General features: G+C 33.3%; 1 protein-coding gene across 1 annotated transcript; it reads right to left on the reverse strand.

The window, feature by feature from the left end:
* Nucleotides 1–658: 658 nt before the first annotated feature.
* LOC128552273 (uncharacterized) lies at nucleotides 659–6,135 on the reverse strand. Its single transcript, XM_053533302.1, has 7 exons — nucleotides 6,095–6,135; nucleotides 5,758–5,831; nucleotides 5,011–5,067; nucleotides 4,232–4,282; nucleotides 2,565–2,666; nucleotides 1,909–2,039; nucleotides 659–1,104 (listed from the first exon to the last, which is right to left on the reverse strand). Exons 1-7 carry the CDS (start codon nucleotides 6,133–6,135, stop codon nucleotides 805–807), a joined length of 756 nt encoding a protein of 251 aa, XP_053389277.1. The 3' UTR covers nucleotides 659–804.
* Between the last annotated feature and the right edge of the window lie 7,929 nt (nucleotides 6,136–14,064).

Below are 14,064 nucleotides of genomic sequence, written 5' to 3' on the forward strand. Positions count from 1 at the left end.
TGTTTCGTTAGTATATTTTAGTTTTTAAACGAAATCTTTTGTTACTTTATGCTTTTCGGGGCAATATTTGAATGTAGCAGTGAAATGACATTGATATTTTTACTGTTTCAAAGCAATGAACATACAATAATTTTTGCTTGTGCGGAATTTTACTTGAATGCGAAAGAATACGAATAAAATTTAATTGGAAAATATTTCCAAAATACAATTTCAATAGATATAACTTTAAATAAATGCCTACACTAAGAAAAAGAATATACACTCTACCGTGTTCAAATGTAAATGTCATCTATGAATCAAATAGAATTATTTAATTTTAACATAGATCTTGTTACGTCTGGATAGTGTGACGCCATGACACAATGCACGTGACGATGTGCTTATAAAATGGGAATCATTGTTAGAATCATTGCTAATTACAAATAAATCGAACAAAGTAGAAAGTTTGTTTGTTTAACAAGCATGATAGAGATATATTTTAACCATACACACTATATTTGACATTTTTACGACTGGTGCATATGCTGTTCACTAGGTGAAATGTAATGCATTCTTACAAATATTCTCTAAATGGGTTTATGTTTAGAAAGTTGTGCTGCTAATTTAACAGTTTTAAAAGAGGTTCAGATTATTTAAATGAAATTAAAACAAGCACAAATAGAGTACCAATGTTTATTTATTTTTATTTCACACAAATTCAATAATTCTAATTTCTTTGTTTCGGATTAAGATTTTCTAGTTCAACCATGGTGTTTAACTGGTCTCTTTTTTCGAATCATTCTCAGTTTATAAATCTATATTTATTTATTTCGGATCTGGTTTAACTTTTTCAATCATCGTATCAAACTGCTCTTTGTTCCAGTCCATTCTTTTAATTACACCAGGTATCCCCAGCTGTTCCGCGTTCTTATACTGATCATGCTCAAGATATTTCTTCCCTGCTGCTTCCCAGTTTCCCTCATTAATCAGTTCTGCTACTTCTTCTGTCAGATCTCCCCTGTATCTTGCATTTACAAGCGCCGTTTTCACATCGGATGGCACACTATTGTAAACATCATTCCCCACCAATTCTTTTACCTCGTTGACCTTCTTTATAATATCGTGCTGAACAACACAAAAAGAAATAAAATTAGTATACCGCTTTCTAAATGTGGACTTGACATGTATATTTTTATTTTGAATGTTAAGTTATGGCTTTGATGTTTATCTAAAACGAATAGATACCCAACGACAAAAAATAATTGAATTCCGCATCTCAACTGCTAGTATTTATTTACACCATTTTATATGAATATCTTTTATTCTCATAACTTTGCTTAAAGGAGCCTCCGTGGCCGAGTGGTGAAGGTCTCTGACTTCAAATCACCTGCCCCTCTTCGATGTGGGTACGAGCCTCACTCGGGGCGTAATTAATGAAATAATGCATGGAGTGGTACCTTGGGTCTTCCACCACATCAAAGCTGGAAAGTCGCCATATGACCTATACATGTGTCGGTGTAAATATATACTCCACAAATTAAACAATAACTTTGCTTAAAACAGTAGCGCTAAATGCACTAAAAACACTGCAATTGGTATTTCTTGATAATAAAAAAACTCGGCTTCGAAACTGGTACATCTGTATTCAGCAAAACTAAGATAAGCTATGGGTAGTCCCGGAAGCACAGAGTACATCAAACACTGCCAGAACCGTGCAAAAATAGGCGAAACTGTCTCCAAGTGGTTATGAATTAAATTGGCTTTTAACATAATGAAAACAATGTTACTGCTGAGCTTGAAAATAATAATTAAAAGGACACATTCGATTCATGTTTACTTACCATAGTTAAAACAACATTTACATAGCTATTTTTTCATTCTTGAGAATGCTTTGGACGAAACAGATTATATTTACAGTATTTGACCTACTTTAAACAAAGTTCGAGCTTCATCCTCTGTTATTTCTTGCTCTCCCGACTTGACCTTCTCGAAATCAACATCAGGTAAGAGTTCCGCAAACGTTTCCTCTGCATCAGGTCTGTTTAAATTATGCCCTATTCCTGAAAACAGAACTTTTCATCTTTATTTTCTTGTTACGTTTGCCGCAAATTCTTTTTTATTTTAGTGATGCTGTGAATAATTTTGTGCTTTTTTTGACCGAGGTATATGTAAATATCGAAGGAGTTTACATGGCATCTTTTATGTGACGCAGGTTAGAAGTCAGATTTTGAGTTTTATTTGTAAAACATTGTCTTAACAAGTTGAATATTGTATCATCATTAAAAGGAATATTTATTAACGACTTAAGTGGTATGTATATCTTTCGTGTATTGATCGGGGACATCTCAAATGTTTGTAAATTAACTATGATTTCTGATTAGATCCAGATGTTTAAAATGGACTATGAAAGTGAACTGATTTAAGATATGCCGCAGATTAATTGCATGAATTCTGACGATTTAAACTGATCTGTTTTCTAAATACTGTAACATTTCTTTTGGGAAGATCAAATAGATTCTTATATATTTCATCAAACTTGGTTATGGTAATGGAGGTATTTTTAGAAAATAAAAATGGATTCTTACCTATAGTCGTATCATGAACTTTTGGATTGTTTGGCTGAGCATCATATGCTTTTAATCTAATCCCTTCAAATCCTTCTATCACTTCCATCATATTTAAAATATCTGAATGAAAATAAATGTCATATATTTCAAAGATTTTTACAGTTAATGTTATTCATTTGTTTACATGCGCGGATCCAGAGCTGGAAAATCCTAAAAAAGGGAAGAAGAGAAGACGGAAAGAAAATGGTTTTTCGAAAAGGCAACATTAGGTATTCAAAGTGTAAAAAATGGTACTAGCAGCTTCCTTGCTTGGCGCTCAGCATTAAGAGGGTAGTGCTAGGACTGGTCAGCCCGACGTCAGTATAATGTGACAGGGTGGGGTATCATGTCACGTGTCTACGGCGTGATATTCCAGTGAGGCAGCACTATAAAGTTGGGCATTGTGCACACTGCTACAAGTAGACACCGTCGGTTATATGACAGAAAAATTGTTGACAAAGACGTTAAACCCGAACACACACATACACACACACGCACGCACGCACGCACGTACGCACACACACACACACACACACACACACGCACATTACCTTTAAAAAAAACTTAATTTTATCAGTTTTTCCCAAATTTAACAGGTTAGCTCATAAAAAATGTGAAAATAAGGGGTATATTGTATATAAAACTGTACTGTAGTGGAAAAGGTGTTCTTAAATGCTCTTAAAATGCCCAAGAATGCAGGAAATGAAGCCCTGGATTTCAAAATTTTCCAGGGAGGCATGCCCCCGGACCCCCCAGACTGACCGACTAATTTTCTATTTCAGCCTGTTCGACTAAATTTCTTGGCAACCCTGTACTTGTAAATTGCTAGCGTCCACTTATACAGAAAAAAGAAGACATCAAAATAGCAAGTGTCACTGTGTATAAAAAACACCTGTATGTCAACGCTATAACGACTGATACGAACTAGACTTTCCTGGTCATAATAAGGGGTTGGTTGGACCACCTCTAACAAAATTGGCTGGATCCGCGCATGGTTTAGTTCATTACAGTCATGTTCTTATTTTATGTGTATGCTATATCATTTTTTATGTTACCAAGTAGTAGTTTTTCTAAACAGGAATGCTGTGAATAGATATTGTTCAGAACTCAGGAAATGATACGTTTATATTTTATTTACTTACAGTTCCTTGCGAACAGACCTATAGTATAGTACTTTCTAAAATAACCCTGAGGATATATATTTCTACGTTGTGATGGGGTAAACATAATTATGAGTAAATACATACTGGTACCTATAAACTCGAATTCTGGAGGTTCGCAATATTGAAAGGGTGTGACCAAGCAATCATGTCAGGGTCAAACGGTGGGTGCTAAATATCACAGGATGAAAACAACTGTAAAGTTAATCCGGGAAACAAACCTATGACTCTTGATTACAGGGCGAGGGCTACACCGACTGAGCTAACCAGCTGGCCTTGAACATATTCTTCCTTCATTAAATTCGTACTGTGACTTATGAATCGTTTTACTTAATCTGCAAATTCAGTTCAGTATTGCTGTTTATCAATATTACAGCCAAACACAATTGAGATTTTCCAGGTTCATAACCAACTTTTTAAATATTTTATATGTTCAGCATGAAATTTCACTTCTCTACTTCATAAACCATAATATTTAGCTTTTACCTGTTTCGGAATTCGATGCTGGTTGCCTCTCTGGTACAGTCTTTGGCGTGGCTATAATTGAAATATGATGAAGCATTGTGAAGTTTTAAATACGTTTACGGGTATATAATTTTTATTACCGTAATGTGTTTCTATAAATGCTTGTGGTGATGAAACTAAGAACATCCATATTATATCCTAATTTAAACTTGCACATGCTTACTTTGTTTCTTAAAATGAGAAAATGAATACCTAGTCATTTGTGTTGCTACAACTGGTATGAAAAAAATATCATTTTATGAGAGAAATTTTGGTTTTTCAAGAAAAACAAAACAAAAAAAGACAAGAACAAAAAAAAAAAAAACGAGACCAAAATTCTCAGGAACAATTTCCTAAAGTTTACAAAATGTAAACATGTGCTGTTCAATCACTTATCATGTCATAAAAAATTAAATTGGAATGGACCTATATTGTAGTCTAGAATAAAAAGCACGAGCTTGCAATGTAATGTTTACAGATAATAGCTTTGTCCTTAATATGATCTAATGAAACTGGACATCGGCACCTATTAATGAAGTTTTATGTCTACGTTTGGAAAGCTGTACTACCAATCTGGGGATCGAACCAAGGGCCCTAACAGGGAAAGGCCTGAGTTATCAGGTGGCCTTGCACATATTTTTCCTTGGAATGACTTAGTGCGTTCGGTTTCATATACATTTTTCAATAGAGCGTACAGAAATTGTATCTATTGATGGTTCTTGGTTATTCCAAAAAACGTAGAAGTGTTAGCAAACAAATACCTTCAAACTTGGGTTTCGGTGCAGTCGGTCGTGGTGTTGGCTTTGGTACTGGTGTTGCTGTAAGAAGAAAAAAATATATTCAGATAAGCAAGAGGTGAAACTTTAACAGGTCAAATTATACGAACCTGTTTTGTTTTTGCTTGGCTGCGTTCTATGTCCAAAGGATCTTTTTACATATATTACCGTATATCGTTTCAAAACAAATCATTGTGATGGCGAAACCAAGGACGATGCTATTATGCCCAAATTTGCACTAATTACTTCTCTTTTTTCTTATAAAATGGGAAAGAGAATAGCTAGACGCATGTTTCATGTGAAATAATTGAAAATACCAGTCAAGATACTGAAAACAAACTTTCTAACAAATGTACTATAATAGCATTATTTTCGACCCTATCCAGCAAGATATGATAAAACATTAGCATTCTTCGATGAGATCCTTGCAGAAGGAGATTTAATAATTATCATATTCAACCCTCGATGTCTTCAAAAAGGTAAAAGCTGGTTCAGCTGAGAGAATTATTCCTTTTGTTCAAACAAAGCTACAAGTGCTCGTTCTTAACTGACCTATATTTCTTTTTCATACTTTCACTTACTTTCCTTAAACATCGCTTTGCATTTTAAATGAATATTTTAAATAAACACATAAATATAAAAGTTTATAAAAACTGACACGCTTAAAACAAAACTAAGAAAAGATCTATCGCAAGAATTAAGAACGAGTCACTTCAAAAAAGTAAAACTTACGAGCTAATGTCGATGGTTTGCGTTTCCCTGGAAATGAAGAATGAGATAAAGAGTTCAACCATCTGCTCACTTTTCTGTAAGATATTCATTATTAACCTTTCACTATTGCGCCTCGTTTTAGAATTTTTAATAAATGAGGCAATTTCAGTATATTCAAATCCGGGCAAAGATAATACATTTCTGCCAACTTATTTTAAATGTGCAATTATAAACTCAAGATATTTCAACAGTCTACTAAAACAAAATAGAAAAAGTGGAAAATCACAGGCCGCCCAACACGATGTAAATGAAAATGTTGCAGAGTCAGCTCGTGGACGGTACTGGAAACGCAAGTTACCGTCTACGCTCTATAGCTCCGGGCTGAGCAGAACTCGACATTGACTCATGTTACAGGTACCAAAATCTAAATCAGAGACACTCACAGATGTATTCATACGGTAGGTACTCGTAAATTCAATGATAAATAGATTGCAAATTGTCTGGCAGAATACGGTTAAGCAATTGCTGGAGGTGTTAGCTGTTATAACTTTTTTTGTTACTGTTATATCTAATGTGTTTTGTAACGAACAGAATATGTCAGGAAAAAAAACATTTTGGTTTGCCATGTGTTAAAGTATACGTTCCGCCATGAGACGAGATGAGATTGGCAACAAATTTAGAATGAAAGCAAAGTGAAGCAAGTTAAATTCTCCTGTACGGTTCAGGAAGTTACGAGCACGAAAAGAACATAGAAAAAAAGTTAGCATGTATTAGAGTTCATCACTGAGTATTGTGCTTTTAGTATTTCTCTATATGTATCAGATCGTTTATTGTTCGTATGGTTGGCAAACCTATATACCGTACTCCGTGGGTCGTTCTGATGTGCCAAGTTGGCCAGTCGCCTGCTTGTTAAAAATGCTTAACAACTACTTATATGACTGATGCCTGGCATTTAGATATAGCATTCCGAAAATGAATGTGTGCAAGGCAAAGATATTTCATTGGTCTATTTGACTGACCCGTTCAAAATGAATGACACATTAATAAAACAAAAGCTACGTTTTACATCGATTAGTCTGAATGCCCTCCATTTTTACATTTGCAGATTTATTTCGGGTTTTTAATTAAGCTGAAATGTTAAAACTACGATTGACGCTATTCAAAGTTGTATTTGAAAGTACAGAACAGGAACGAAACGAAAAATATACTATGTGCTGTCATGAGACCATAGTAAGGCCAACATTTTTTATTTTCTGGTTTACGGGAGATTTTACAAAACATTTGGGTCGAGGGGGTGAGGGGGATAAAAATAAAAAATTTAAAAACCACCTAATTTTGAGCAGTCGACCAAATAAATAAAAATAAAACGTCCTAAAGGATACGTTTTTTCTTTAATTTTTTGTACACCACAGAAAAGAAAGCTTACAAGCCTAGATTGAATACTCACAAATGAACAATTCTGAACTGGTTTATATCTCATCATCTCAATATATTGTTGTTTTCTTTATGTGTAGCTTGTATGCATAATGCAATTTTCGTGTTAATAAAAGAGACTGGACATGTCGGGTATAGACTTACAAAGTCACCAAGGATATGTATTAATTGTGTTTTTGTATCTATCTATTTTGTAGTAAAAATATAGACTTATGGAAACATTTTTTATAATAAACTATACAGATTCCACAGTTGACATATCATAAGAACATTGCATAATGTTTATTATACATGAATAAAACTGCTATTAAAATGGGGATATGCAGTGACTGCTTTAGGTTTGCATCTTGAATACATACAATTGACTGGAGAAGCAAAGTCTGAAAACATAGGTATTGTCATACTAGAAAGTAAAAATTACGAATAGATAAATATTATGCAAATAGGCTTTTGGAATCTGATTCATTATATGCTGTAATTTAACCAACAACATCAATATTGTTGTAGCTTTGGTTAATTTTTAGTTGCTTGAATATTGTTTTATATTTTGCAAACTGTCAGTGCCACGTATATTGTTACAAAAATACAATACGCCAAAACAATCTGAATTTTGGTTCAGCTAAAATGTGTATAACCTTGACGGCTGATGTTCAAACAACAGTGTCTAAGAGAAGACTCTTCAATGAGATGGATGAGATGGGACTTATAATATTTCTCTTATGAGTCCGATAAAAATATTTATTACTGGATATGTCATTATGTGTTCCTCAGTGTCAAAGGAACATGTGGCATATAGTTTTTGAATATTCATCCCATACATACTTTCAAATGGTCTTCTTACAGATTTTATATATGTATACTTCAAGAGAATATTGCTGGGAGTTTCCTGTTTGATAATTATCTTTTGAGTTATATTACCTGGCTTGAACTTTAGTCAAACTAATTTGACTAGATCCTAGGAAATATCGAGATAATCTCCTTTAGATGTATTATTCTGTCAAACAATTGCAGGGAACATCTGTCGTTATACATTGAAATTGCACTTTGTTTTCAACAGAATTTCTAAAAATTATGTTATATAATTTTTTCTTCTCTGACCCTCAAGACTTCAAAGTAAAAATAAAATGTGTTTGCAAGTTGATACTCACTTTTGCTCTTCCATTTTGCCATTTTTTTGGTTTCTTTCCTTATTATCAATTGTGGTATTTTTTGACAGTCCTACATGAATTTGATCGTTGTCCAATTATAATATACAGACAACCAATCTCGTACATGTGATTCGCCATATTTTTCAACATCTGGACAGCGTTGATAGTGCAGGTCATTTTTCGTAGTTTTATGTGACTATTTCTAACGTTGAGCTTTAGCTTCTCTAATGTGTACTCAGATCCAAATTGTTTACAATACATGTTATCTCTGCCAACTTATTCCAAAGATTATTGTCTGTTAACTTGTATATTTTCCTATTAATTTCACACATAATTTTCATTTCATGCAGGCCGCCATTTTTCATGTGTCTGTTGATCTTGATCAAAATCTCTCTACTATACAGTTAAACTTTTATTTTTGGCAGTAGCAATTATGGACGGTCAGCGGGTAGAATGAAAATAAAAATACCGAGTATGACTTTTATTTTTATTTTGTTTTAGTCAAAAAATATGGTCGGCGCTCCCGTAAACCAGAAAATTAAAAAATGCTGGTCTAATTGTGGTTTTGCAGTGATAACTTTTAAACTTGAGTGATTTACAATTTCTTTGTCATCTTCAAACGATACAAATAATAAGATTGACGCTTATCTGAAATCAGATCTTGCAAATTTGTTTCTTTAAGTTTGGTTTAGTATTTCACTTATGTAATGACGGACTGTTAAACTATCCAGTGTTCCTGGATGATTCTGTAACCAGTACAAAACTGTTTTTCCGTAAGTAACTGCCAACTGTTCCAAATGAATCAGAGGTGGGGTGATGAAAGGACTTCTCATAATGTTTACCACCTAAACCGTCACGGAGAAAATTCACCTCGTCTGGGGATCGAACTCAAAATCTCACGATCCGTCTATTTGCGTCCTCCCTATTAAGCTAAGTGGGCGGAATCTGTTGCAAATTTGAGCTGAGGTTGATTTGTAGGTACAATATCCATGAGTTCCTGGAGAGAAATGAACAACCTGTTTCCAGAAAATACGAAACTTCTAACATACGTGCATCTTTTCCTTCGATCGAAGCAAAAGTCGGGAGGTTCATTACTTTAATAATAAACATTTTCAGCGACATGCACAAACACCGGACCAGAGGGAAAGTTAAATGTCACTCCAAAACCTATGTTTAGACAAAATATATCCTACCTATAATATGTATGTTATTGATTCAAAGTCAAACAAGGGCAGAGACAGGAAGTAAAGACACTGCGTATCGTTTTAAAATTAACTGACAGGTAAACATTTGCTAAACGAGGCAGATTGTATGACTAAGTGGTGGAATTTAAGGGCAGTATATAATAATATTGAAACATTGCTTCAAAAATTACTGCTTAAATGGGACGGTTTTGATATGGTATACTACTATCTTGTCGACATTTTGTAAAACTCTCCACACTAATGTACTTTTTTGTACAGTCTGTATGACCTTTGTTTTCACAGATTAGCAACACGCAGACAAAACATATTTCTGTCTCTATCTTCCTTGATTTAAAAGATGCAATCGTACTGATATTGGGTGTGTATTTGTGGTCTTTTGTTTTATAGGGTTGATTGCCATTTCCTTATTATACTTCATGTCATTAAAATGCAAATTGTACATCATAGTGGGTTTTAGCTCTTATCAATGCTATTTTCAAAACAAAACATTACCGCATTAATTAATAATTAGCAATTATATTTCAGTAAATTTCAGTTAATTTATTCGCGTACTTATTATTCAATTCCATTTTAAACAACACTAAGACCATTATAAATACTTTGTCCGTCCTTAGCGCCTTATTTCCACAATGCACCAAGTGCCATTTTTGCAATTTTGGGAAATGCAAATCGAAAGTTTAGGTATCAATAATTTTGCAACAATTTGGTAAAAACAATTGAAAATTTTAGAACTTGTTCAGTTTGTTTTCTTTAATCTTATGTAAAAATTTCAAAAGAAATAATAAAATAGAATTTAAGGAAATTAAAAAAATGTTTTTAAAAAATCACATGAAAATGAATACTATAGTATTGAAAGTTAATTCCAAAATGCAACTTCAAGTTAGGCCGTTGTGGATTGAAAAGAACTTTCAAAAATAGGTAAAATTGCCTTGCAAACTGTCTTTTTCGTTGTTTAACACTGACTAAAACGGATAAAAACATTATTGCGATGAATATTCACACAGAGTCATATTAAAGTCTTAATGAAAACTGAAAAAGCCCTATTCAGTAACTTTCAAGCATTGCTTCTTACAAAGAACTATTGAACAACTTTCTATAATGCAATACTCCGAAATGATCTCCTTATAAAAATTAAACAACCGATACTGAAGCAAAACTATTGAATAACTCTCAATATTCAATGAAACCACTGTTACCTGCGAAACTAACATTCATGAAATAACTTCCATCTCATCAAATAGACGCAGTATACCAGTCTATAGACTTTAGGCCTATAGATTTCACCATTACCAGAATCAGCTTTTAGAAACGTAATTATGTATCTTTTGATCAATTTAAGAATAAAACATGGAAAGTATGAAACTTTATAGATAGTGCAGATATTTAAAATGACTCATTTACACAAATTCGCAATAGCAGTATGAATACTGAATAATTTCAAAGTACGATACCTTAAATTCATAGAAATTTTAAGGTATACTTTACCCAAATTTCATACAAATACTGCATACTATTTATGTAAACATAAAATCAACAAGTTTATGTGTATGAACAGTACTATGCATTAGGATAAAAATAGTACACCCTGTGTACATGTAAAGCTGGACACAGTATAAATGTGGATGTCTACTAAAAACACAGAATACTTTTTTAAACAGTCAACTGTAGCTAACAGTCAACTGTAGCTGCTCAGGACATTTTGATTACAACTGTTGCCAGTGTCGTAAATGTTTTAGATATATTTAAGAAACACTAGACTGTATGCTTCTTGAAACAGTAAAGTATTTTAAATGTTACTATGGACACTATCAATTTTTTTTGGTATAAAAAATGGGCTGGACAACAAAACTTTTTAATAATATCTCATCATTATCATAATCAATTATGAATCTTTTCAGTGCAAATGTAATTATGTAATTCCTATTTTGGGACCAAAGTGAGTTCGACATGATGGTTGAATGCTCCAGGACCTGTTAACTAAATGTAATACTAATACTAAAACACTGGCTATCTCATTGCTTCTTCGGCCAGCCGTCGGCATGATATGCAGTTTTATCAATAGAAAAATAGGCCTGTCAGATTGTACATGTTCAATTTTCTTTTGCTGAAAAAGTCTTAAAAATTTGCCCGTAGAAACAGAAAGGACATTATCTAGATAAAAACCTATAACCAAACTGTTTGTATTATTTCTACAAGCCTCTTGCTCACCCTTTGTATCGATTTTGTCCCGTAAGTATTGTCCATATCTATGTCTAATGCTTTCATCTATATGCTCAAAGTCATCAGCCATCGATCTTCACAAGACTTAGTGTCACATTTGTCTTTCATAGGTATATTGAATTCTATTTTATATGTTTTGGAATGTTCTTTTTCAGCAGATTTAATCCATTCTATTGGCATTGAACAACATATGTCATACATCTCAGCCACTGACAAACATTCTAGGTATTCCCTTTGGTAAATATAGTGGTTCGGTATCAATTCTGAAATTCTTTGGTCATTAACCCCACAAAAGTTATTGATCAAAAGTGAGAACTGACCGTTTATTGGACACTATTGTTTCTCTATTATACACTATATATACCACTAATAAAAACAGTAAAACATTAGTCTTACACTGAAAGTACAATCAAGTATCCGAAACAAAAACCATCCGAAAATGTAATTCACATTAACATTGAGTTTGCATCAAAGGTTGCGCTCTTTTGGCAAAAATTATATACACCACTAATTTATGAAATTGTTAAAAGCAATAAACAGCAAGTAAATATTCTCTATTTGCAATAAATAATCTGCAATATCTGTTTCAAAGTATGTACCTTTTTAGTTGAAACTTCGCCATGTTCCTCATATTGTTGTCACGTGATGTGATATGACAATATCATTGGCGTTTCAATATGTGGCATTGTGGAAATAACCTATAGTGTTTTCAACCACTTAGGGCTTTGTGGAAATGCGATTTACTCTAGTTTTATACGTTCCACAAGGAAACAATCAGGATAATATGATAGAGCTCGGCGAGACGAAAAAATGATACCAAACACTCCAAATTGACCAAAATTGACATATGGCATTGTGGAAATCAAGCGACGCTCTGTCAGGCGATGACTGTATTATAGCATATACTTCTACAAATTCAACATGTGTAGGCGAATTGATGTAGTCTCTGAAAAAGCATATACCAAAATAATGGCGAGGATCTTAAGCTTTCAGATAATTTTTGTTATGAAATATGCTAACCAAGGGACAAATACATCAAAATCAAGATGGAAGCCAATATTTCCGCCAAAACTTTATAAAAATGCTAAAACATTCGATAGAGACTGATGTTGTGTTTTGTTTGAATGGCAAAATAAAAAAAAATATTCCTAATGTATTTTTGGTTGTCTTTATGATTTGATCACTTAACCGGGTTTGCTAATATAACCGGTTCGTATCAAACTACTGTTTTTATTTGCGTTAACTACATGCTATGATATAACATTGTGTCAATCGCATTTTCATAACATTTATTTAGGATGCACCTCATTCAACATTTTATGGGGTAATTATGTCTCAACTGACAAGATTTGCTAGAGTGTGTAGTCAAGTTGAAACATTCTATACATAGAGGATGACGTCACTACTTTGCACACGCATGGGTTATCGCAAAATAACTTCTCCTATGGATATATAAGCATTTGCTAGTCGTGTTAGAATCTGCGATAAACAACGGTTGACGCGCGGACCGGTAAGAGAGCATTACATGTACATTAAAATCATTCTTTATAGAGATAGGGGCTGTTTTGCCAGAATGCTCAGCTGTGTTACACAGTGTAAGATTTTGTGCAGTGTAAATGGTCATGATGTGCATGTTTCATTTACAGAGTGCACTGAATGCCTGTAAACTGTAAGATTGGAGTGAAATATTCATTCCAGAGAGACTCATAAGCTTTTTAGTAAGCTCACATATTGGACTTTTCAGAGCTGTTTGGCTCATTTTACCTATGGTAGCCATAAATGAATGATCACTGAAAAGTATATGACACATATATGTACAAAAGCTATTTATTCTCATATTTGCCACATACTGGGCTGCTTAAAAAGGGCAAATTTGACAGCTACAGGTTTTTTCTTAGTTCACATTTTACTTTTTCGTGTGAGTAGACTACGCGTTTTGACGTGCTTTTTGTAATATAAATAGTTTTCCTTAAAACTGGAACAGTGATATTGTAATCAGACTTGAAGTGGCTCTTAATTTGGATAGATGTATAATAAGGAAACATGCTGTTTTTTATTTTGGGTGAAAATCTCAACAAACAAGAAAGTAATAGAATTTTGCATTTTTTTCATCTGAAAAGTACGCGAATTTTTTTTTTGCTCAGATTTGACCGATACCATGTGTAACATTGGAAGCTGTCAAATTTTAGTGCATAGTTCAACAGAGGTGTAACTTTCAGATTTAATGTGCTATACATCTGAGATTGTACTGGTAAAATATTTTTTAGTTTGAAGAGAAAAATAAGTCTAAATAGGCACAAGACCACAGTTATTTGCCCTTA

Source organism: Mercenaria mercenaria, unplaced genomic scaffold (genome assembly GCF_021730395.1).
Source record: "Mercenaria mercenaria strain notata unplaced genomic scaffold, MADL_Memer_1 contig_2224, whole genome shotgun sequence".
NCBI classification, from domain to species: Eukaryota; Metazoa; Mollusca; class Bivalvia; order Venerida; family Veneridae; genus Mercenaria; species Mercenaria mercenaria.